Source organism: Mangifera indica, chromosome 2 (genome assembly GCF_011075055.1).
Source record: "Mangifera indica cultivar Alphonso chromosome 2, CATAS_Mindica_2.1, whole genome shotgun sequence".
Classification (NCBI taxonomy): Eukaryota; Viridiplantae; Streptophyta; class Magnoliopsida; order Sapindales; family Anacardiaceae; genus Mangifera; species Mangifera indica.
The window spans coordinates 3,107,347-3,134,945 of NC_058138.1; the positions used below are offsets into that span (position 1 = coordinate 3,107,347).

The 27,599-nt window shown below is 31.9% G+C and overlaps 1 protein-coding gene across 1 annotated transcript in view; it reads left to right on the plus strand.

The window, feature by feature from the left end:
• Window positions 1–650: 650 nt before the first annotated feature.
• The window catches only part of LOC123208296 (probable disease resistance protein At4g27220), a 46,774-nt gene continuing 19,825 nt past the window's right edge, over window positions 651–27,599 (plus strand). The window contains exon 1 of the mRNA XM_044625693.1: window positions 651–1,756. Coding sequence (XP_044481628.1) covers window positions 1,115–1,756 — 642 coding nt within the window. The 5' untranslated portion in view covers window positions 651–1,114. The remainder of the gene's footprint in view (window positions 1,757–27,599) is intronic.

Here is a 27,599-nt window from a genome sequence, read left to right on the forward strand (position 1 = left end):
TAATTTATATATTCATCAATTATTTCTATATTTAAAGTATATGTAAAATTTTAGGGGTGTTAATTATATTTAAAACTTTTTTAGGCTTATTAATATTTTACTTGAACTGAGCTTTGAGTTTGTGAGCTCACCAAGATGGGCATCTTTAAGCTCAAGTTCGGATTTAATTCAAAAACTAAACTCAAGTAGCATAATCTTGAGTTTGATTCAACTTGGCTCACACCTTTGATTCACATATATATACAATAGTTTATATAATATATTTTATATAAACTCTTTATAAATAAGGATTGATTCGAATCAAACTGAGCTTAAGGTTAGGTCAATATGAGCTCATAAACTTAAAAAGGCCGAGCTTATCTAAAATTAATTGAAAATTAATTTGGCTTGATTGAACTGCTCATTACAATAGTTTAATAATAAATTATAGATGGTAATGGAATCCAGCTCAGGTTTGGATAAGTATTATCATATAAAGCATGAATTATTAATTAATGAATAATAAAGTTTAGCTTTTGCAAGAGCCCTTAATAAAGCTAATGGTACTTTGCCTATTTTAATCTTCATTTTCCACCACTATGAATTGTAAAATAATTAATTAATGAGGTCTATTTTTTGTACTTTGATAAAGTATAATTCTGTTCACAATTAAAGTTAAATCAATTGAATTTGGTAGAACTTTCTTTCATAGATGAATCCTTCACACTAAATTTATCAGCAACTGATTCTTATTCACTGTAATCTCTCTTCATTATCTTCAATTTTCTTCTCTCTCAATCATTCAGAAATACTTTCACTCACAAACTTTTCTGAAACCAGATCCCTTTGTTTCTTGAGCTTGCATCTTATTACTTGCCCTGTTACTTCCTCTGTTTTACTTTCTTTATTTCAGGCTTATTTCTTGTTTTTATTTTTATCTTTTAAATTAGTTTCAATATTTCTGATTTCTTTAAAAAAAAGCACAAACCATCTTGCTTCCGGATATTTCTCGTTTTCCAGGAAAAATATAATTTTCTTTTCTCTTATTTATTGTTAGAAAAGAGTTTGTCCTGTGATTATTTTCATTTGCTTTACTTCTCTTCTGTTTTTCAAATTCGAAATAAGTTTATAAAAAATGGCTGATATTGCCGGGGTTGTGGTAAGTCCTATCCTCGAAGTTGGCAAGTGGTTGGCTGCACCAATTTGGCGTCAATTTAAGTACTTGTACAACTACACTACTAATTTCAAAAATCTGGAAAAGGAAGTTGATAAGCTGAAGAACACAAGAGTTGAAGTTCAGCATAAGGTAACTGCAGCTGAAAGAAATGTGGAAGAGATCAAACAGAATGTCAAAAACTGGCAGAAGGATGTGGAGAAGACCATTATTGAAGCAGAACAGCTGATTCAAGAGAAAGCAAACAACCCTCGATGTTTTAAGGGATTGTGCCCCAACTTCATCATCCACTATAAACAAAGCAAGAAAGCATTCAAACTAAAGCGAGATGATATTGATCCACTCCTCCAGCAAGAAAAGGATTTGGATCCAGTTTCCTATCCTACTAATCCACCAGAGATCTGGCTTAGATCTAGTGAAGATTATTTGGCTTTTGAATCAAGAAACTCCACAGTGAAGAATGTATGGGATGCTTTAAATGATGAGAATGTCTTCATGATTGGTGTTTATGGGATGGGTGGTCTTGGGAAGACCTCTCTTGTGCAAGAACTTGGTAGGAAAGCCGAGAAGGAAAAGCTCTTTGAGGAGATTGTTTTTGTAGAGGTAAAAAAGCATTCTATACAATATTGTTGATCTGGTCATGAATGAACAAATTGTTTTTTTTTTTTAATGTCTTGTAGGTTTCAGAGTCTCCCGATATAAAGAAGATTCAAACAACAATTGCAGACAAATTGAAGCTGAAATTCGAAAATGATAGTGGAATGGCAAACAAGATATATTCAAGAATGGAGGACAAGAATATCCTTTTAATTCTAGATAATATCTGGGAACCTTTAGATTTTACAACTTTTGGAATTCCTTGCGGAGCTAGTCGTGGAAGAAATAAACTTTTATTCACAACAAGAAATTTAGATGTGTTGGAGAAAATGGGTTCTGCAATTAATTACAGGATGGGCACTTTAAATGAAGAAGAAGCTTGGACCCTATTCAAAAAAATGACAGGTAATTGTGTTAAAAAATTTTCACTTGTATGTTTTCTATATTAACAAATTTTCATTTTTTTTAATTATTTGTTGTGCTTTGATGTGAATATTAAAAAGATTAAAGTAATTATAACATGAACAAATTTTAACTTCAAATTTTAATTTCACTTATGTGCTTGATGGAAAACTTTACAATTCTAGATTAAGGGTGTGGTTTGTGTGTAAGATAACATTTTATTATATTCATGTTCTAGAGTGGCTTAACTTGAGGTTGATTTGTTTATTCATTTGATGATACTATTTGTTTATTCAAGTAATAACACTATAAACCACTCTAACAATACTATTTACACTATCTATTGTTATTTAGTGACATTGCTTATCAGTTCGAATGAGAATGAACTTGAGCTTGAACTTTAGCCTAGCAATATGTTTGTGATTTGAGCTCGAGTCAACCTCAGGTTTGACTCAGATTGAATCCACCCTTACTCTAGACATCAAATTTTTATATTTGATTTTATTGTATTTGTTCTCCTAAGAGTAAATAAAATTTTCCCACCCAAGGTTTTCTCTAAAAACACTTTTCCACACAAAATCAAATTCCATTTAAAAAAAACAATAATTGCATAAGGGTACAATAGTAATTTTATAATAAATATATTTTGAAAAAATTAAAAAAAACTTTGTATTAGAACCAAATTTTTTAAACATGACAATTTAACTCTTAAAAATATTTAAAATCTTACAAATCAATCTCTGAAACTTTTCAAACCCATATATTATTTAAAATTGTTGTGTAGTCCCAATACCAGTAATATAACATTTATACACATAATTTGTTGCATTCTGTTTAATTTTGTGGGGATGTAACTATCATTTTGAAACTATTAAGAGGCAAACTAATATTTCAAAATTTTCCAAAAAGACCCACAAACTTTTTTGAATTTCCAATGACCCCTGTAAAATTTTAAAAGACCCTCAATATTTTCAAAATTATAGTTTACCCCCTAATATATGATTATATGACAAAGATACCCTTATATATAGAAAGAGAGAAAAAAATGGGTAAGGATGAAAAGAAAGGAAAATAAAAGGCTTGTATGATTTGGATATTTAAAAGGGTATTTTTTAATTTTTGTTAAATTAAGGTTATATGATAATTTGGATAAATATAATAGTAAGGATACAATTTTCCACTAAATCCGTGTACTAATAAATAATTTTAAGAACCTCTTTTTCTAAAGTTTGTTAAATAAAACTATTTTGATTTAAGATGTTAATTGTATCTTTTTCAAACAATTTGAGAGAGACACTATTTTGCTCTTATTATGTTACCAACTTTCAATTATTTTTTTGCAAATAAATTTCAAGAGAAATGATATTTTAAATTATAAAGTTGAATTCATTTAGATAAATAATTCGATGAATTTATTAGGAAAAGATTGAAATCAACATTTAGAACTTTTTTTAAATCCAAAGTATGCATGCAAATAGAAAATGCAATTTGTATAATCATATATCTCTATGCAGGTAATGTTATTCAAACATGTGGATTGAATTGTTTACCAAATGATGTATGCAAGGAATGTGGAGGCTTGCCGATTGTCATTTGTACTATAGCAAAAGCATTAAGGAACAAAAGACAAAAATTTCAATGGGAAGATGCCTTGAGAGTACTACGCACGCCTAACCCAACAAAGTTCACTAGACTTTTGGAAAAGGAATATACAAAGATTAAGTTGAGTTACGATTACTTAGAAGATGACGAGCTCAAGAAAACTTTCATAATTTCTAGTCTAATGGAGAATGATACTTCCATTTTAGACTTATTGAAAAACATCGTGAGCTTGGGGATACTTGAAGGAGTCAACCTAACCATAGCAGAAGCACTAAATAAACTAGAGGTCGTGGTGAATGAACTCAAAGACCGTTGTTTATTACTTGATGGTAGAAGTAAAGGAAATTTTTCTATGCATGATGTTGTTCGTCTTGTTGCTGTAACATGTGCATATACAGACTACCATGTATATACAGAGAAAAATGACATTGAAAGGGAATGGAAGGATAAAGATAAGCTTGGACGATGCACAATAATCTCATTAGTTGGTAATAATATTATTACTCAACTTTGGCCTGAAGGATTAAATTGTCCAAAACTTGAATTTTTTCAAGCAAGTCAGATGGGTTCTTCTTTCCAAATCCCTGAGGGCTTTCTCATCATGATGTCCAAGCTCAGAGTATTAAATTTATTTGAACTAAAACAGTCGTTGTTGTCATTATCAATTGATCATTTGACTAACCTTCAAACATTGTGTTTAGATGGTAGCAAAATTGAAGATGTTGCTATTATTGGAAAACTTAAGAAGCTAAAGATCCTTAGCTTGCAAAATACTTTGATTAAGGAGTTTCATGCAGAAATGGGTCAATTGACAAAATTGGAGGTACTAGACTTGAGCTATTGTTGGAAGTTGAAAGTTATTGCTCCAAATGTGATATCCCAATTATTCCAATTAGAAGCATTTTATATAAAGTCATGTTCTATTAAGTGGAAGCATGAATTACTTGAGGAAATGAAGCTCTTGTCCAAGCTTACCATTCTAGAATTGGATATTGAAGATAATGATGTCTTGCCTAAAGACTTTTTTACCAAAAAGCTTAAAAGATACAAAATATCAATTGGCCAATGGCGGTTTCATTTTGGAAAAGTCCAATTTGAGTGTTTAAGGATATTACAATTTAAATTTAATTTTACCATCTACTTAGAAAAATTATGCGGAATAAAAAATGTTGAAGTTTTGCAGTTGGTTGAATCTTCAAATGAAGAGAATGATAACAAGGCTTCAAAAGTTATTTGGCAATCCAATGAAACTAGACCACTTTTTAACAATAAGGTTTGATTGATTATAACTTATTGAACTTCTTTATTTTTATATTTCTATTTTCTTTTATGTGTATTCTCATTTGCTAACATATATAGTTGTGGTATTATGTAATTCATTCTATTTTGGCATTTTTTGTTGCTAGTGATTTAAATTTTCGGTTCAATTTCACTATTAAATACTTCTCTTCAATCTCTATATTTTATAATCTCTTACAAATTGATTTCATTATTTCATGCATAATTCTGTAGTTGATACTATTAGAGACAACAAAATAAAACACATTATTAATATTTATGGCATGTCATCTATAATTCCATGAAAACTAATTTTTTTTTTTTTAAGTTTTCTCATGAGTTTGTAAATATTGAAACAATAATTAACTTTGACTGCAGGTTATTTTCACCGATTTAATGAGTTTGAAATTGATCAATATTAGCTTTGGAAAGATTTGGGAGAGCCAACTTTCAACTTCTTCTTATGAAAACTTGACACAGTTGATTTTAAAGAGATGTCATAAAATAAAATATGTGTTTCCATTTTCTATAGCCAAAAGCCTCCAACAACTTCAATACCTTAAGATAAAAAATTGTAAAGTCTTGGAGAAGATTGTTGAAGAAGAAGAAGAAAAAGAAGGAATAGAAATTGGTAATTCTATGCTTCCACGTATAACTCAATTGGCATTTCAAGATTTACCTAAACTTACTGTTTTCTATCAAGGAACACATGTTTTGAAATTGCCGATGTTAAAAGTTTTGGACATAAAAGACTGTCCAAACTTCACTTCAAGATATCCAAGCTTCCAAGATAATAGTGAGGAGGGTGAAGTTCAAGTTTCAGAGTCAAAATTCATTTGCTTAGAACATAAGGTATTAATCTCATATTTATTTCTTAATTGAAAATAGTAAAAAGAAAAAACCTTAGATACATACACACATGTAAGTATATGATTTTTAATTTAATTTTCAATTGAATCATGTTAATTGACTAGTTAATTGAATTTGGACAGACTGTTATAAGAACCTTGTTAATTAAATATATTATAGTATGGGGTTTATAAAATCCAATGTTGTTTTAGTTTTGAATTAGATAAAAACAATTGAGAAGTAATCATAAATTTAAAATCTTGTATTGTTTAAAACTTGAGATAAAATTAATATTTATGAAGTTAAATTAACTGCTAATGATTTATTATAAAAGTAAATTAAAATAATTAAAAGAGGGTATTTTAAGACCATGTGGATCATCTTACTTTTGTGGGCTGATATTTCTCTTAGGCTTGGCCTAGACTAATTTATGTCTGAAATTGGGTTAGGGGTATGAATTTTGGATCAACACATAATTGATAAGAACGCTCAACATGATGGCCGATTAAGCCCAAATTTGTGGGTAAAGTAAAGCCCTCCAGCATTTTTTATGAATAATTCCTTACTTGGTAGTTAATAACTTCATATTTAAAACTCTTATATCCTTATTTTGAATTTAGAATATCCTAATTGTAGTATAATTTCCACTATTATATTTATATTACAAATTTGATTTATTTGATTATTTAAATTTACCTTATTTGTTACACATCTGATCATATGTTTAACAATTCTTTCTTGGACAATTAAAAATATTTTATGAACTTAATTACATGCAACAATTAAAGTTTTGTTTTATGAGTATAATGAATTAACTAGATTTCGTTTGTATATATTTGCAGATCAAGTATGACTTGGAGGAAATTCATTTGGAGGAGGGTGATTGGGATTGGAGAAAGATTAATTGGTACAGTGAATCTAAAACTCTTGGAATCTTCTCCATAGATATTTCAGTTGAACTCCTTCAAAGATTTTACAATCTTGAAGTTCTATGTATAGATTCCAATAATAGATTGATGAGTCTACTATCATTCTTAGCCTATTTCCAGAACCTTAAAGTTCTGGAAATAAGTGATTGCTATGGGTTTATAAATAGGTTAATAGCACCTTCAATGATTAAAAGCCTGACACAACTGAGAGAAATGAGAATAGGAGGTTGTGGAATACTTACTGAAATAGTAGAAAATGAGGAAAATGAAACAATAACTGAAATTGTTTTTAACAATTTGAACAAGTTATCACTTGAATACTTAGATTGTCTCACATGCTTTTGTTCTGGGAATTACTTTTTCAATTTTCCATCTTTGCAAGAGTTAACTATAAATGGATGCTCTAATATGAAGACTTTCTCTTCAAGAAGCTTAAGCATTCCAAAGTTACGCAATGTCCATTATAAGATGTGTTGGGAAAATGAGATGATATTGTTAGAGATTGAGGAGAATGACTTGAATACAACTATACAACAAGCAAGGAAAAAAATGGTATGTATTTAAATTAGTTTAATAATATTTCTAATGTTTTAAGAATATATATTTTCTTCTCCAATTATAATAAATTGTGTTTTAAACAACATTGTTCTTGATGTCATATTAAAAAGAATTAGTTTTTGTATATGTTAAACATTATTGTTGAACTAGTGGACACCACACACTTATTTCTGCAAGCATTGTTTTATATTTCTAATAATCTATCATTTCATCATTTTTTTCTTCTTGTTCATTTATAATATATATATATATATATATAATTAATATTTGTTTTCAAGAGCAAACTTAATTTTAATTTGATTGACATGTTTTTTCTTTAGGTTAACTCTGATTTGAAGAAATTGACTTTAAGTGGAAGAGATATTATGTCATTTTGGCAAGACAAGTTTGAAGAGAACTTTGACAAAGTAGAAACTCTTGAATTGATTAAGGATGAACATGCATATATTCCAATTCATATCCTTACGAAGTTTATCAGTCTTGAAGGTCTTGAATTGAAAGTGAGTTCATACAAAAAGATATTTTCATGTGAAGAAGGTAAGGAACTTGTTGGAGTACTTGCACAATTAAAATTTCTAGAATTGCATGGACTTTTTAATTTAAAGTACATTTGGAAACAAGATTGTCGGTTCAAATCAATTCTTCAAAATCTTCATCGTTTAGAGGTGAAATACTGTCACAATTTGATGACTCTACTACCATCTTCGTCATCTTTTGAAAAGCTAACGACTTTGAAGATATTGTCTTGTAACAAAATACAAAACTTAATTGCATCCTCAACAACCAAAAGTTTAGTGTGCTTGAAAGAGTTGCAAATAGGAGATTGTGAAATGATGATAGAAGTATCAGCAAATGAAGGAGACAAAGAGGAAGATGAAATTGTTCTTGAGAAACTTGAGGAGTTGACCTTGTTTAACTTAAAAAGTCTTTCATGCTTCTATTCTGGGAATTATGCCTTAAATTTCCCATTTTTGGAATCATTAAATGTGTTCAAATGCATCAAGATGAAGACTTTCTCCAGAGAAAGTTTAAAAATGCCACGGTTACAAAAGGTGAACTGGAAAGTTTGTACAAATGACCTTAGTTCAATCATACAACAATTCCAAAATGGTTCGTATTCATTTATTTAACAATATTTTTTTGTAGATTTTTTTCTTCTTCATTGAATTAATAACAGTCAATCCTCAATTACCTTTATTATTGATTTTTTCATTAATTAAAAGGGAAAAGGATTATTTCCCACCTAACTTTTAGGCCACTCTCAAACCTACACCCATGGGAGATGAAAAACCCTAATTCTCACACATAGCCAAACTTCTGTTAATTTTTTCTGTTAAAGAGAGGGGTAAAATAGTTATTTTACTGTTTATATTAAAAAGTTATAAAGTTTATTACTCCCTGCCCCCTAGGTTTTAGAAACTAATATTTCACCTTTACTTAAAGTTTCTAAACTTTGAAAAGTAACTTTTTCACCCCCAAACCTAGGGTTTCGACATTTTTTAAAACTCAACTGCCCCCTTATATCTTTCAAAAGTAGCAGTTTCACCCAATTCTTCAATTTCATCTTCTGATGTCATCTCCGGCCTCCTCCTTCTCCTAGTGCTATGGCGGTGGTGTGATGAAGAGATCTTCATCTTCTAGTGGCATGATGCGATCGTCGCACCACCGTGCGACAAAGAGGTCTCTCTTCATCGCTCCACCCAAACGATAAAAGGCGACGTTTCATCTTTCTTCGTTGCTCGTCACGTTATCCAGATGTGACAACGAAGTGTTGTCCTTCATCTGTTTTTCCAAATCTGGACAATGCTTCATTGTCCAGATCTGGGCGACGAAGGGTCATCCTTCGTCGTCCTTTGTAGTCAGAGATGGGAGATCGGTGGGATGCATCGATCATCGATGGTGGTCGGAGAAGGAAGCAAATCCTAGGGGTGAAATCTAAACTTTTCAAACTTTGAAGATGGGTTGAGGTGTTAGTTTTTAAAACCTGGAGGGGGAAATGATAAAATTTTAAAGTTCATAGGTAAAATGACATTTTTACCCCTGTCCCTAACTAAAAAATTGGACGGCAGTTTGGTCATGGGTGGGAGTTTGGGTTTTTCATCTCCTGTAGGTGTGAGTTTGAAATTAGGCTAAAAGTTGGGTGGGAAATAGTCCTTATTCCTAATTAAAATCCTCTAAGTACATACACCGAAGTAACAATGTTACAGTTTAAGTATCATTAAAGTTAAAATAAATTGAGTATATGTGCTTTTCAAGAATTGAGGTGGTTGTTGTAAAAATTCTTCATCTTCTTGTTTAATTGATATATTATAATCATTTTAGACATTGAAAGGAATATTAATTCTCTATAGTTTTTATTTTACAAATAAATTAATGTGTTATTTTTTGTGATTACAGATTGTTCAGAGTTCTGTGATAGAATGACAAAAGAAATGAAAGAAGAAATGGAAGAAGAAATAGAGGAAAGAAGGAGAAGAAGTAATAGAAGAATAAAGGAAGCCCTATGGTTCATCATATTTCTCCTTAAACCTCTTTCAAAAGAACATATACATCGCCTCAATAAATTCAACTGATTTAGAAAGTAAGACTAACCATTTCCCACCAAAACGTTGCTGAATTGTCTTGTGCAATCTCTAAGTTTGAAAATTTAATTCCCCCCCTCCCCCCCTGTACGTAATTTTTTATAAAAAATTAACGATTATAAACAATTTCTCAAATGGATACCGCAAACAACTCCTGCAGCTTTCTTTTGATCCCACCAACACGGGCCCCTACTTCTGTGTCTCCTATGGAAATTTCCTTTCATTTACTAATTTCGCACTTGTTTAATTTACATTGTTTCCACACTAAAAGAAGTTTAATGTCACAGTAGAGGAGAAGAAGAGGACTGGAACTTGACGGCGAGCATGGAAGATGAAGAAGAAAGCAGCAATGTTTGAAGGGTTGTCAAATGATCAATTGATGACGGCAACAACAGTTGAAGTTTGTCAAAGAAAGTTTCAGGCAAAACCATACGTTAAACCCCGTCATAACTTCACCCTTTCTCTCTTTTTTCTTTCTTTATTTAACTCATAACACCATCTCTTTACAATAAATGTTCTAACTTCCTAATTTACTCAGTTTTGCTTCTGTTATCTTCAGCTATTTTTCGTCTCTATTTGTGTGCTATCTTAGTTTGATTTCCTAATGTACTCAGTTTTGCCTGTCTTTTCTTCCCAGGTAACAGGGAAAAAGTTTCCTACAATGGTTACTGGTTGGATGAGTTTGTTCCCCAGAAAACGTCAGCTTACATAAGCCAAGAAGATCTGCATATTGCAGAAATGACTGAGGGAAACACTTGAATTTTGTGCCCAATGTCTTGGTGTTGGAAACCGAGTAAGTACGCTTACTTAAATTAAGTTTTTAATCTTAGCCTCGTTATCAATTCCCTCGAGCAGTTGATAGGTACAGAGCTTTTCTTTTTTTTTTCTGTGCAGATATGATGATGGAACTCAGTAAAAGAGAGGAGGCAGGAATTGTTCAGGATCCAGATGTAGATACTTGCATGAAGGTATCTTCAGCATATTTTTCTTGTTTATATCTGATGTTTTGTTCTATATGCTGTTGCTACATGTATGAAATATTCATGAAAATGGTTGTTATAACAAGCAATTTCTGCCAAAGGAAATTAAAAGAGCCCTTCAAACAGATCATGTTTTAAAGGTGTTCCTCTTTGTTGAAGCTTCTAGTTGATTTGCATCAAGCAAATGCTTTAAGTTTTCTGGTGACTTCCCAGGTCCTTGGACTCAATCTGTGCTAACACAATGGTGGGAGTTTGAGATGAGAAGAGGCATCTGTGGAGGTCAAAAAAGGAGACTGAGTAGAGGTAATTTTTCATAAATGTATCTGCTCCACTTGGTAGCAATGTCTATGGAATAGATGATTCCAAGTATTAGATGCCTGCTATTATAAACTTTAAAGGATTAATTTTTCCTTAAAATATGCAGGAGAGGTGGTTGGTCCCACAAAAGCCTTATTTATAGATGAAATATCAAATGGTTTAGACAATTCAACTGTGTATCAGATTGTTGTTTGGCCATAGCAGAAGGTGCATATCACAGATGCTATTTTACTTCTTCACCAAGTTCAAGAAACATTTGAACTCTTTAATGAAATCATTTTGATGCGGAAGGAAAGGTTGTGTATCAAGGACAACACAATAAAGTTGTAGCATTTTTTGAAGGCTGTGGATTCAGGTGTTCTCAAAGAAAATGTGTAACTGACTTTCTTCAGGAGGTAAGTGAATTACAACTTACAATCATTTGTTTTTCCATGCTTGAATGTTTGTACTTCAGGGTTTATTCTTAATTCATTTTTTCAGTTGGCGATATCTAGAAAAGATTGAGCACAATACTGGTACTACACGGATGCTAAGTGACACAGAGAAAAGTTGTTTCTTCAATGTGTGTTTCTTCAATCTTCTGCCATGACAGCTGTGCGAATTCAATGCTACTGAAGTTTGTTCAATGTTTACCCAGTTGAATTCAAATGCTGCCCCCTGATCATCTTGCGCGATGATTTTGCAAGAAAATTTGGCCAATATTCAAGGAAGTCAAGATTCCAATTATGGTAATCTTGCGGAAGAGAAGTCTAAGAATTTTCCTTCGAAGGGGGAATTTGATTTCTTGCAGTTCAGATTTTAATCAATTTTTGTTTCAGTTGTATTTGTTTCAGTCTAATGTTTTACATTATTTTCTTTCATGTCTTATCTTATTTGACAGGTGGGATAGTCTTACCTTTTAAACCCTAATGAGTAGCAATTCAAGATATGTACTATTATGTTGACTTCCTTGTGGTACTCCTTATTAGCCATTCTGCATTCACAATCAGTTATTTTCATTGCATATTATTTAAAGGCATCAGATCTCATACCTTCATTTTTGCATGTTTTGTCTTTAATTTTCCCTCTACTTCCCTTTGGTTTTAGGAGAAGAAGAAACTCCCAATTGTTTTCCGATATATCTGTTGGATTAAGGTCTGGTGTGCTTATGGCATCGATGGGTGTTGGTGAAGCTGGAAAATCCACTCTACTAGGTTTTGGCCAAATGATCTTGTGTCAATTACAAACTCGTGGTTCTTGATTTAATCTCTTATGAATCAATGAGTAAGGGTTTGTTAGTACTGAAAGCTCTAAACTCATTCTCCTGGAAAACTGAACTAAGGTCATCCAATTGCCGTGAATTGACTAATCTAAGTTTGTTTTTCCGTTAAACATTCAATTAATTGATGCTTCTTTATCTGTTGTGCCAGCATGTCCTTCCTTTAATCTTTTTCTGGAAAATGTTTTCATCATTGTCTTCTGGTACTAGCTATAGGACTGTCTTAAGTTGTAACTTGGTTTCTTTATCTTTTCTTGTAATTTAGGTTGCTTAAAGGTTGCAGTATTCCAGGTAAAATATTATTGACCAGAAGAGCAGATCCTATAGAGGACCCAAGCTTACATTCCCCAAGTTTTGGACGCAGCCTTTCTCAGAATGATGCTAGGACAAGTGATAACATGCATGATTCCATAGAAGAATTATTTATGATAAGTGTTCATTCTTTTCAATTTCATAATTTAAGTATCATTTGAAGTTTAAATATTAAAGGATTTGAATTGTTGTTCTACTTATTATGCAGGTAGAAGATCAAGATATAACCAAGCCAAATAGTGGAAGTGCTTTATAAGTTAACAATTTCAAATATTGAAGCTATGTTCAAAGAATCTCATAAGTCCACCATGGGTGCCGGTGAGGGAGATCAATTCAATGATGTGGAAGCTGGTTCATGCTCATTCTATGAACTGTACATATTTTGAGTAGGTATGCCTTTTAGTTTATTGAGGCTTGAGGTATCGGCTATAGACTATAGTTCTGCAATTGTTTCCTTACATGTCATTGTGTTCTGTTTGTCTTTTTGAGTTTGTAGTTGTCAATTCTTATTGTTCAAATGTTGAAATGAACCATTTTAGGAGTATGCATTCGAGTGATTTTCTCCATTTGAGTTCTGGGATTTACATAATCTGGCCTTTTATGTACAATATACAAATTATTGAATATATTTTTTTCCCTGTTGAAATTTACATATGAACTGATAACAGGGATATGCGCCACCTAATTCAGATAGAAGGGAGGGAGTCCTAAGAAGGAAACATAGTGATCATCTTGACTGTGTTGCTCAGTTTTATGACATTCTAGATACTGAAAGTTCAGATGATGAAGTTAACATGCTTTGCCAGGTATTTTGACTGAAACTGCACATCAATCTTGATCTTTTTGTTTAATTTTCTACATGACCAAACTGGACACTCAAAGAATGTATGTAAACAAATGAAAACTCTGAACATATCATAACACAAGTAAAATTGAGTAATACATTAATGAGATGGTAATGTGTTAGGCCTCCAATAATGTACTTATACAAAAGGAAATGCGAAGGAAGCTGAAATCAAGGCTTGCCCTAATCAGCGGCTGGATTCAAGGCCAAAGAACAAGACCAAGATCGATAGATAAAAGCCAAAGCAGACTAGAAAAAGAGAAGATCAGATGAAGAGGAGGCAAGCAAGAATTCCATAATTCTTTAAGGGGGATTTACAGCTAAAAGAGGGAGGGGGTTGGCACCTCTACTTTCAATATATTTTTTATAGTTCTTATTACTATTTTTATTTTTAAGAGAATAAACACTTGTAGTGTGAGGTATCATAGATAAAATTCTGTTAGAGCTAAAGTTTATATAAGGAGGAAAGGGAGGAAGAAAGCAGAAGAGGTGCTACGCGGCAGCCAAATGAGGGAAACACATGGCAACAATAGGGGTGAAATAGATGGCAAGCAGCAAGTGGTGCAACAGACTGAGGAAAGTAGCAGAATTGCATGCGCCCAAGAATGATACAGAGCAGACTCAGCAGAACCAGGGGACCAGTATATGCAGGTTGGATGAGGTGGCAAGGAAGGATTGGCTAAACAGGGAAGAGGAGGAATGAAGAGATATAGGCCTGTAGGGGAATAGAGCTGAGGAGGAAAAAAAGATTTGAAAGAAACAGGGAAATTAGGAGAGACTCCTGCCTCTCGAATGCGGGAGATCTGGTTTTGAGAAATTACATTAGTCTGAGTTATTGCAGCTGTTTAATTTCCAGTTTGCTTTTAGCTTATGTTAATCAAAATAGTGAACAAGTGTCTACTAGTTGTATATCTATTTCACAAAACTGCTCAATACCAAAAAAGATTTTCTGTTCGTTTCCATTACAATTAACTGTTACATTGTTTATAGTTCTTGAGTCTGATTGTTTGAGTGTTAACTTCCTGGCATCTGCACTCTAGGTCTGTATCAAATTCTTTGTGCTTGTGTATTTAGATTCTATAGTTCTCTATTTGATTACAAATTCTGTAATTTTCTATTAAAGTGGTGTTAGAGCCACACTGGGAGCTAGGTTATGGTGAACATGCGAACGGATTCTAGGCTAAATCAAGCGGCAAAAGATTTGTCAAGAAGGGGGCATAGTTTGGATGTTGAAATTCATTTGTTAAGAGAGTGATTTAGTGAGATGAAAGACCACCAGTCTATCAAATCCAGCTGTCTATTTATGCACTCAAACCAGCCTTTTATTTATTTGGGGCTGTTCACTGTAAAGATGTTTAATTTATACTTGCACTTCTTTTCCCAATAGGCTTCATGTTTTTGTACTGTAAAAGTTCCATTCAAGTTCATTTTTTTTATGGTGCATGAATTTATATTTATTTCTTATTCCTCATAAAATGAGTTTTATTTGGTTTATTTTACTCTATGGTTAGTCAAATTTTGGATGTATAAAATATTTTTCTTTATTTGAAATAGAGTTGATAATAAAATTAAAGAAAATATTAATAGTTTGTAATGAAGAGTGAATCTTTTCCCTTTGATCATTCTCATTTAGACAAAGCATTTGATTTGGAACGAAAACTCAATTTGATTTGTAAAATCAAGGTTTGAACTTAGTTTGAAAGCGTTTCATTTTAGAACTCCATTCGAAGGAAGTTTATATTGGAATGTCTGAGTTAATTCAAACTTGATTTATTTATGAAACTAAGTCCAATCTTTGGCTCGAGCTTAGATCAATTTTGATCTATTTTTGTTCGAATTTGATTTCTTTGATCCAAATTGTCACAGCTCAAGCTTAGATCTACTTTGATTGACTTGTTTGTTACAATGTTGTCCAATCTTCTAATATAATATTTGTGAAATTTGATCGAAATGTAATGAATTTTCATTATTGTGTGTGTGATACAGTGAAATACTTAAAACAAGAACTTTTTGACTTATTGTTCTAAAGTATCTATCTATGATTATGTAATTCAGATCTTACTAGAGAGATTATGGTAGAGTAATGCCAGACAAAAGAATGTGTGTCTGATCTAGAGAGATAAAAAGTAGTGTTACAATTGTGTACACAACTGAGATACAATCAGATTTTAGAGATTAATTTCTATTGTGAGTCTTTCTAAAGTAAGGTAATTATATTAATGAGATAATCTTCATTTAATGGGAAGTGATTATTTTTCAAGGTAGATATGAGATGTAATAGGAAACTATCTTTGCGAATGTGAGGAGTTAAACAATCATGTCATGCATTTGTCATTAGTTCTAAATGTTGGGATTTTTATTTTAAAATTTTGCATATTGCATCATGCTAACCCATAGATTTTCTCATGAGACCCTTGTTAGTATAATTTTCTCAGTCAATCATAACATGATTTCCTCAATTATTCAGAGTTTGATTTCCTCAATCAATCAATCACAGTTTGATTTCTTCAATCAATCAAAACTTAATTTTCTCAATCAATCAACATTCATACCATGTATATATTTTTTATTCTTATATAAATTCCCTCTGTAAAAACTCTTTCCATATCAAATAAAATACAAAACAACAATTTTTTATTGCTAACATGGCATCAGAGCCAAAATTCTTCTCCTTCTTCCTCCTCCTCTATTAGATCTTTATCTTCTCAAAATACAACTGAAATTTCTTCCATGGCCAATTCTTCTCCTCCTGCCACATACACCATGATAAATCCTTCCCTTCTCCCCTTTCACACCAACTATTCTTGCTCTATTAAATTCACTCCTAAGAACTTTTTGGCATGGAAAACTCAATTTCTTCCAATCCTTAATTTTCAAGATCTCCTTGGCTTTGTAGATTACTCTATTTTTGCTCCTCCACACACAGTCCCTTCTCACACAGATTCCAATTTTAGAATTCACTGTTTGGTTAAAAAAGGACCAAATGTTGCTCCCATGGCTCTTTTTCTCACTCATAGAACAAGTTTTTCCTCAAGCGGTAAATCTTAACTCTTTCTTTGATATTTGGACTGCTCTCACACTTGCATATGGCTCTTCCTCTTATAATTGCCATTCACTAATCTTAATAATTACAAGCACAATAACATGTCAATTGGAGAATTTCTAAATGGCATCAAGATTTTGGTTGATAAGCTTGCAGCCACAGGTAGGCCTTTAACGCTTGTTGAACTTAATACTATCATATTTCAAAATATTGGTCAAGATTATAAAAAAATTTTTACTGCTCTCAACTTCTGTCCTACACCTATTGAGTTTCATGAATTAACTTGCCATCTTCTTGCTCATGAAATCTTGTTGAAAATCTCCTTTCCTAGGAATAGTATCATTATTAGTAAGCTTTGGCCTAAAGATTTAGATTGTCCAAATCTTGAATACTTCAATATCACCGATATGTGGAACTTTTCTTTGAAAATCCTAAAGAATTTCTTCATACTGATGTCGAAGCTCAAAGCATTAAATTTAGTTGGACTACAACAATCATCATTGTTGTCATTAATTGATCTTTTGACAAACCTTCAAACATTGTGTATAGATTATAGCAAAGTTAAGGATGTTGCTATTATTGGAAAGCGTAAGAAGCTAAAGGTCCTTAGCTTGCGACATTCATAAATTGAGGAGTTGCTTACAGAATTGGGTCAATTGACTCAACTAAGACTATTAGATTTAAGCAATTGTTTGAAAATGAAAGTTATTGATTCATATGTGACATCAAAATTATCCCAACTGGAAGAATTTCATATAAGGGGATGTTTTATTAAGTGGGAGCTTGAAGTACTCAAGAAATTGAAACTCTTGTCTAAGCTCACCTGTTTAGAATTGGATATTGGAGATAACAAGGTGTTGCCTAAAGACTTCTTTTCCAAAGATCCTAAAAGGTACAAAATTTCAATTGGAATGTGGTTTGGATATCAAAGAATTTACATTGAACAATACATTTTAGGATGTTGGAATTTAAATTTAATTCTACCATCTCCTTAGAAGAATTATGTGTAATCAAGAATGTTGAATTATTACGTTTAATCAAATATTTAGATGATTAAAATGATCTTGAGGATCCAAAATTTAATTTTATACACACATACAAAAAAGTTATAGTAAAGCAAATACACAGATGATGTGTCATCATGTGATTGAATGATTTTGAATTAAAGATAAAGTAACATTTAATTATGTGATAACATATCATCCGTGTATCTAAATTGTATACAAAAAATGTGTATGTATAGCATTATGGTTCTCTTTTTCGGAATTTTTTTTTTTTGATGACTTAAATTTTCAATTCATTTCACTATTTAGTACATCCCTTGAATTTCTGTATTGCATAATTTTTGTCAAATTGATTTCGTCATTTCATGCATGCTTCCACAGTTGATAATAGTAGAGGCAAAAAAAAAAAAAAAAACACATTGTTAATACTAATGGCACTTCATCTATAAATCTATAAGAACTAATAATATTTTCATTTTAAAATTTTCTCATATGAGTTGGTACATGTTGACTAATTTGATGGGCTGGAATTGGTCAAGATTAATTTTGGAAAGATTTGGAAGAGCCAATATTCAACTTCTTTTCGTCTAAATTTGACATGGTTTATTTTAGAGAGATGTGATATAATAAAATATGTGTTTCCATTTTCCATAGCTTAAGGCCTTCAATAACTGCAAAACCTTGAGATAAAGAATTGTGAGGTTTTAGAGAAGATACTGAAGAAGAAGAAGAAGCAAAAGTTGTTAATTCTATCTTTCCACTGTTAACTAAATTGATGTTTAGAAAGTTACCAAAACTTACAATTTTCTCTCTAAGAGTGCATGCTTTAGAATTGCCCATGTTGAAAAGTTTGGAGATAAAATATTGTCTAAACTTTACTTCAAGGTATTAAGGCTTCCAAGATAATAATAAGGAGCGTAAAATTCAAGTTTCAGAGTTAAAGTTCATATGCTTAGAGCATAAACTATCAATCTCATGTCTATTTCTTTATTGAAAAGAGTAAAAAAGAAAAAAGAAAAAAGAAAAAACCTTTCTATACGTATGGATAGTTTGTTATTGGATTCTTGTCAATTAAACATATTAAAGTAAATGGTTCAAAAAATCCAATGTTATTTGAGTTTTGAATTTAAGAAAAAAAAAATTAGAAAGTAATCATGAAGCTTAAATTTTGTATTGCTTGTAACTTGAGAACACAAATATTTGTGAATATTAGGAAATTAAATTAAATGTTAATAATTTATTATAAAGGTAAATTAAAATCATTAAAGGAGGTTTTCTTTTTTAAAAAAAAAACTGAGTGGTCTATCTTACTTTTGTGGACTGATATTATTTGGCTTATACACATATTTGATAAGTAAAGTCAACATGTTGGCTTATTAAGCCCAAATTGATAAGTAAAGCCCTGGCACATCTTTTTTTAATCTAATTTTGATTATAAATAATTCCTTACTCAGTAGTTGCTAATTTCATATTTAAACTCAGTAGCATGATTTCCTCTATTATATTTATATTACATTCTTGATTTTAAATCTACATCATGAAACATGCAGATGTTGTTAAAATCAAGCTAGTAAAGAATAAGGCATTGACTAAACTTTTCCCAAACTTTTCTACCAAGAAATTGCTTCCCTGATTTGCCTTTTGTTTTAAGATTATCATAAACTAACTAAATTTTGATTGGATGGATTTGTAGATCAATTCTGATTTAGAGGTATTTGAATTGGATGATGGTTGGGATATGAGATTGAATTGGAGGTATAAAACTCTCCAAATCAAATATACTAATGTTCCTCTTGGACTCTGTTAGAAATTTTACAATTTAAAAAAGCTCGAACTATTTGAAATTCAAAATAAAAAAAAATTAAAAGCTTATTTGATCTTCCAGACCTTGAAGTTCTAGAAGTAAGATCCTGTTTCAGACTGAGAAGTCTATGGTTATTCTCAGCTTCTTTGCAAAATCTTAAAGTTCTGAGTGTAAGTTACTGCAATGACCTGATAATGAGGTTAATAACATCTTCAATGGCAAAAAGCTTGGTGCAATTGATAGAAATGAGAACAGACTTTTGTGAAATGCGAACAGAAATAGTAGAAAATGAGGGAGATGCAGCAACAACTAAAATTGTTTTTAACAATTTGAACAAGTTGTCACTTACAAAGTTAGAATATCTCTTATGCTTTTGTTCCTGGGATTACTCTTTCAATTTTCCATCTTTAGAAGAGTTAATTATTGAAAGATGCCCCAATTCGAAGACTTCCACTCTAGGAAGCTTAAACACACCAAAGCTACACAATGTCAAGTGGAACAGTAAGCTGGGACAGATTGGAAAGAATGATTTGAATACAACTATATATGAAGCACACAAAGAAAATTTATGTATTCCGCTAATGGAACAGTAAAATGGAAAGGAAGAACAGCCCAGGTGAGGTAATATCAATCAAAAATTTCATTACGCATCAACACTTCATAATCCATTATGATATCATGCATACAATAGCTTTTGAGAGGTTAATGAGACCCCAAATCACATATTCTTGTTTGCATAAAAGATTAAGTTATGTAGCTTGTTATCATCATTGCACTTATTTCCACCTTGACCAACTAGAGTTAAACTTACTAGAATGCATTTCTATGGATGGTATGCTAGAAACATTGTCCTAGTGCATGGCTTATTGCACTTTGATGGAAGTTTTATTGCTGGTGCTGCAACATGTCTGGCAAATGTTACTATGCCCTTATGCTATGTATTTATAACTTGTACTGGTCTCCAAGAGATACGTTCCCTGCTCCCATTTCAAGTGCAATATATTCATGGGATGGTTTGCTGGTGTTTGCTGGTTTTTGTGATGGTGCTGTCGGAGTTTTTGATGCCGACAATTTAAGGCTCCAATGTAGAATAGCACCTTCTGCCGACATACCTTCACTGGGTAAGTGCATTATTCTATATATAAACCAGTTCACTGGTTTCAGAATATTTTCATCAATTTCCTTGCATCAAAATCTTAAAGCAGTAGAATCCATCCCTCACTGACAATATATATAATTTCTCTTCAATCTCTATAATATAATTGCACTATTAATTACTTCTCTTCAATCTCTATAATATATAATTTCTGTCAGGAGGAGGAGAAGAGGACTGGAACAGGACAGTGAGCATGGCAGACGAAGAAGAAAGCAGCAATGGATGTCCTCTGTGGAAGAAGCTCGAATATCGTCTTCTCGAAGAAAGTTTCAGGCAATTCCTTACATTAAACCCGCCATAACTTCGCCCTTTCTCTCTTTTTTTCTTTCTTTCTTTAACTCATTAAACACCCTCTCTTTACAATAAATGTTCTGTTTTTAACGTCTTGAACTCTCCTTTTACAGAAACAAGAGGCATTGGACATGAAGTTGAAGCTGAGGCCACAGCAAGTTGAGGTGTGGTTTCGCATCCTTAGGGCCAGGTACTGTTACTCTTACTGTACCCTATCTATCTTTGCTTGCTTGTTTAGTTTGCATTAATTTGTTTTTGTTTATATTGATTTTGTTTTCATTATATTATTGGTAGTTGGAATTCCCAATGGAAGATGGAAGCTTCGTGATTTCTATAGTTCAACAGTTTTTGCAAGGACAAAATTGAAATGATATAATCATACGAAAAACTTTAAGTGATATCGTCCAATTTTATAAATTTATCGCAGAGTCAGATGTCTCCTGTTGATGCCTAACAGTGATGACTCTATCCTGACTATGGTAAGTCTGCTCTAGTATCCGGCTTCATGGCTTCAGTTGACTATCAATTTCAAATGACCCAAAAAGATTGCACGAGTCCTCTCCCTTCTGTTCTCTGTAAGCCTTACAAATGATTGACAATTCGTCCGCTTAACTGCCAGAAAGCTAGCTCATTTTCGTCATATCAAATATATGGTAAAGATCCAATTTTTGGTATAAGTTGATGTTACATTTAATTTCTTATCTATTGAAAGATTCATAGAATTAAGCGTAGGTAACTTTAAGACTCTATCGCATATGGATTTAAATGTCTAGTAATTGCATTTCGCTTTGGATATGGGTTTCTTTTGTGCTTCTGTTTTTGTCAACAGTTGACAGGGGAAGTTCTGATATAATTGCTAAGAAGGTACTCTTCTGTTTTCTTCATGAGCTAAGGTCCTGAAAGTGCTACACATTGAATGGAAATCAGGAACAACAGAAGCTTTACATGTTCTCAACTAAGCTGTGATATAACTCTGCCAACAGACTTTGTATGCTGAATTTATCAATCATGGAGTTCATTATTTTTTTTAAATCTTTGGACACTGTCTTTCCATTTTTCTCCTTTTTTAAACATTAATTCGTAATGTAATTTGTCAAACACAGTCCTATTCATAATTTCATATTATGAGTTTATTTCATACCGTCTGTTTTTATTTAACTTTAGCACTGTTAATTTTCTTTTACAATTACTTTCAGATATCAAAACAACGCTCACTCTCTATAGCTTTACTTTCACTGTTTTATTCTCTATGACTACCAATTAGATTCTGTGAAAAATTCCTGTTGACGTAACTACACAACCTTCATAATGAATTCTCTTTACAGTTTGTGTCTTTGTTAATGCTCTTTCTGAAAGATTGTTCATTATGGTGGTCTTATGAAGTTTCAGCTCAAACATCTAGCTTAGGAAATGTGGTTCACTTGAAAAGAATGTGTTTAATTGAAGTACTGTTGTTATAGTTGTTCTGGGTTCCGAGCAAGCTTGTAACTTTACTTCCTGAAAGCTCAATTTTTTTTTTTGTTATTGTGATTTCATAAGTTTGTGCTCACCATTGAACAAATGGTACTTCACTTTTGGAAGAAATCTACTTGATTCAAGTACTTACAAGCTAATTGAAGTGCCTGTGTTGTAATTATTTTGGTTTGCAAGAAAGTTTGTAATTTTATTAAACTCAGCATTTAGTTGAGCGAATGTACTTCAATTTAAAAAGTCTAATTAATTGAAATACTTATAAGTTAGTATCAATTTGCTTTTTCATTTTAGTTTTAATTTATTTTTCAATGCTAAGGTCATTAATGTCATATGTTTTCTGTTTTTAAGTGTGAATAGAGTTGTATGCTGTTGTTATCTGCCATGTGTTTAACAATTAATGGTCTATCTTTGTAGAGTTGGTGTGGAGTTGCCTTGTGTTTAACTGTAGAGGTGAGATATAAGAATTTGAGATTGGAAGCTCATTGTTAGATTGTTCACAGAAAGCCCCTCCCAACTCTATGGAATTCTCTTATTCATTCGCTTTTGTTCTGTTTTCTGTTGAGCCATAAATTGAATCCATATAGGTGCTTTTCTGGCTGTAAATAATGTTTAAAATTTTACTACAGGGAGCTTTTAGTATTGGTTACTTGCAGCTTACTTGCAGTTTTGAAAGTTTTATTGGTTAGTTGAAATTGAAACCTCCTTTTATAGGTCCTCCCTGAGTTTATAGTTTTAAAGTCAAATCAAGTTTAGATAATCATCTAATGATATCAGTGGCATCGTTGAACCCAGAAGGTAATATAAAAGATTTATTATTAGTAAAATTAACTCCATTTATGAATTGACATAATCCATTCTCAGTCAACTATACTGATTTTCCATTATTGTCATTGTAGAATTCCAATGGTTTCTTGCCTATCTTATGTCGGATGAATTTTGGGTCATAGATTGCCTGTCTTATAAGTTAAAGGTAATAGTTTAAGTTAAAGGATAGACTACTATGTCTGGATCACACTTTCAAAGGTTCTCTCAGAAACTCCTGACAAATCTCAAAAGATTTCGGAATTTCTTTGTAACTCACCATCATTTTGAGTACATTTGGAATGTAACCATCTTGAGTATCATTCATATACATGAATCTATAACTAAATAGCTGACTTGCTTAAACATGATAGAATCATAAAAGAAAAGCTTGAGGCATCACAAGTACACATCTTTGATAGGTTTCATAATTTTGTAGTATTTGATAATACCTCCTCTATTACTGTTCTGTTGTATTCTGCTGCACAAACAAAGGTTTCTCTCCTTTATATTACAGGGAGAATTTAGTTTTATTTTTTAGATTACCCTGCAACTTTTTCCAGAAGTATCAAGTCTATTTGTAGTCATGTCTATTTACTTTTAGCTTGATGCAAGATATAACATTTTATGTTCTCTTAGTTTTATTTCCTAATTTACTCAGTTTTGCTTCTGTTTTCTTCAGCTAATTACTTCTCTATGGTGTGCTATCATAGTTTGATTTCCTATTGTACTCAGTTTTGCTGCTGCTTTCTTCAAAGGTAACAGGGGAAAAGTTTTCTTTAACGATTACCGATTGGATGAGTTTGTTCCCAGAAAACATTAGCTTATATATGCTAAGAAGATCTGCTATTTGCAGAAATGACCAAGGGAAATACTTGATTTTTCTACCTGATATCTTGGTGTTGGAAACCAAGGAAGTAGGCTTCTTTAAATTTTGATTCAATGAAGTTTTAGTCATAGCCGCCTTATCAAATCCCAAAAGTAGTTGATAGGTACAGAGCCTTTTTTTTTTTTTTCTGCCTGTGGAGATATGATGATGAGAGTCAGTAAAAGAAATGTGAACATAGATACTTACATGAAGGTATCCTCAGCATATTTGACGTTTTTCTTTTTATATCTGATGTTTTGTTCTGTTTGCTGTTGCTACATGTGAAATATTCATGGCATTGGTTGTTATAACAGGCAATTTCTACCTTCAAACAGATCATGTTTTTAAAAGTATTTCTCTTTATTGAAGCCGTGGCCACATATTTTTTTTCGGTTATTTGTATCATGCAAATGCTTTAAGTTAAAACTTAACTGTCTTGTGATTTTCCAGGTCCTTGTATTCAATATCTGTGCTGACACAATGGTGCGAGATGAGATGAGAAGAGGCAGCTATGGAGGTCAAAAAATGAGATTGAGTACAAGTAAATTTTCATAAATGCATCTGCTCTCCCTCCACTTGGTAGTAAAGTTTATGGAATATATGACTCAAAAGGATTAGATGCCTCCCCCATTATGAACCTTAAATGATCAAATATTTCATTAAAAATTTCAGGAGAGGTTGCATGTCTGCAGCAGCTGGTGCATATCAGGGATGCTACCGAATTGGTTTCACTTCTTTCTCCAGCTTCATAAACCTTTGAACTCTTTGATGACATCATTTTGATGTGGAAGGAAAGGTTGTGTATTAAGGACCACACATCAAGTAGTAGAATTTTTCTGCACCCTTTATTTGTGAGGCTCTGGAATCCCTTTGCTCCTTACCCGTCTTTAACAACTAAGGTTCTTTTACTCTATCGCAGTTCCTTATAGACTGATGCATCTTTCTTTTTAATATTACTTCTATTTTAACAGTATAGAATCTGTCTACCTTTATTCTTTCTTGACTTCTGTTTTAGGAACAATGTAATTAAGAGTTTGTAAGCATGCTTATAGTTTTTGTAATTTTATCATAGTGGACAATATGATTCAGGTGCTTGCAAAGATAAATTCAATAACCTGTTAAAACAGCACAACATGACAAAACATTGTGCACTGGCTATCAAGGTACCGGTTGCCTGTTATGATGTAGAGACATCTTGTTTCAGAATGAATGAAAATGTAATGCTTCCTTCATTTTAGTTTATTAGAGGGAATGTCCTATTTTTACCATCTCGTTTTAAGGTGTTGATGGTTAGTATAATTCCATAAGAACTATTGAAATCATTTCTCTATTATTATCATTATTATCATCTTTTGAAATGAAACATATCATCTCCCCGAACGAGCATATATGCAACAAAAGTATAAAAAAAACCTACTCAAAAACTGTCAATGCTCAAGTATAGCTATCAAAATATCTAGTCCACAGTTTTCTTGATTATCTAAAGCTTATTACATGGCACATAACGTTGAACCATAATTAAATCACAGGGCTTGCATTTTCCTTAACTTTAAATGTATTGGTGTCTTCAAGGGGTGATACACAAGTTAGAGCCCTACTAATATAAATCTCAATATTTTAGTGTTTATGGCTATAAGTTGTTCTTTTGTTTATTTGGGATGTTGTAAGTATTTGTTGAGAGTAAGAAAACTATTACATTCGATCCATTAAGGTTTTGCTCTATGGACAGTATGCTTATCTCGGGAGCAAGAGTTTTGCAATCCTGTTTGATAGCATGAGAGTTGTGATTTGAGATTGATCTTAATGCATTAAGGGTAAGCAATGGTTGCATACTACAAGCTGTTTCTTTTATTAAAATTTTCAAATAGGAAAAGGACTATTTTTCATCCAAATTTTAGCCTAATCTCAAAATCATATTTATAACAGATGAAAAACCTAAACACCTATCCATGGGCTAACTATTGTCCAAATTTTTAGTTAGATGCAGAGTTAAAATCATTATTTTTCAATAAACCCTAAAACCTTAAAATTTATATCATTCCCCCCCAAGTTCTAAAAACTAACACTTCAACCCTATTCTCAAAGTTTGAAAAGTTTAGATTTCATCCTTAGGGTTTGCTTTTCTTCTCTGGCCACCATTATTTGACTGACGACTGGTGTTTTCCATCCATCTTCCAGATCTGGCCATGAAAGACAATGAAGCGTCATCTAGACGTGATGGCAAAAGACAACAAAGCATCATCGTTCATCGTGTCATCCAGACGTTAAAGGACGATGTTTCGTCGTTGCATCTAGATGACAAAAGGTTATCCTTTGTCAGAGAAGACTGTCACTTCTTCCTAATCACCAATTAAGCCTAAGCCACTAGAGATGAAACTTAGAAAGGGGGCAAAGTAAATTTTTCAAAGTTTAATCATGGGGTAAATGTTAATTTTTAAAACTGAGGGGGCTAAAATGATATAAATTTTAAAGTTTAAGGGTTTAGGGATAAAATGATGATTTTAATCTTGCCTTTAACTAAAAATTTGGGTAGTAATTAGCCCATGGATGGGTGTTTGAGTTTTTCATTTATTATGAGTATGATTTCAAATTAGAGTAAAACTTGGGTGGGAAATTGTCCTTTTCCCTTTTCAAAAATAGTTGAATCACCATGTAAATATAGTCTTCCTGTATGTTTCCTTCTCAGCATTAGGTGTCGAGAAGTGTCCAAACATAAGTTGTTTTTGTTTGAATAGGTTAGTTCAATGATCAAATTGTTTTGGGGGAACCTCTAATGCAAAGATCTTTCAATGAAAATGATTTTTTTTAATTATTCTTTTACATAAATTTGGTTATTTTGGTTAGTGTCATAAATTAAATACCAGTATTGGGCTCTTACCTATCAGTTGGAGTTCTAGATCACAATGTTATTGAACACAGTATTGTGCCAAGTGAACCAAGTGTTTTGAGTTCAAATCACTTTTCTGTAGTGTTAAATCAAAATAAGTTGTGGGGGAGGAAAAGAAACATAAGAAATATCGTTTTTACAAGTGAAACCAAGAAAGGTAAGTATTCTATATCTAGGAAAACTAGTCACTTAACCACACTGAAAAGATTAGTTAGTCATACAAATGAAGAATAACTCTAATTTGCAAGTTCCAAAACTAGAACAAAATTATAATATTTGAAATGATTGGTTAAAATTACTTAAATCAAATTAGGAATCAAATTTGAACTAAAACAATTCTACAACCTAGCTTTCGAGTTGGATTGAACCAAATTTTACCAATGCAAATAAGTTAATTAGGTATGAAATAGTGAAACTAAGAAAAGCAGGGTAAAGAGATTATAATGGAAACCCACCATATGAAGATGAAGATAGATGAGAGTAAAATTTTCTCTCCAAAATGTAAAAAGAAAAAAAAGTTAAAGAATTCATTCATAATCCTTCAACACAAAATTTCCTATTTTACTTCCGATTTTTTTTTATATTTTCAAATGAGATACTTTGGAAAGTT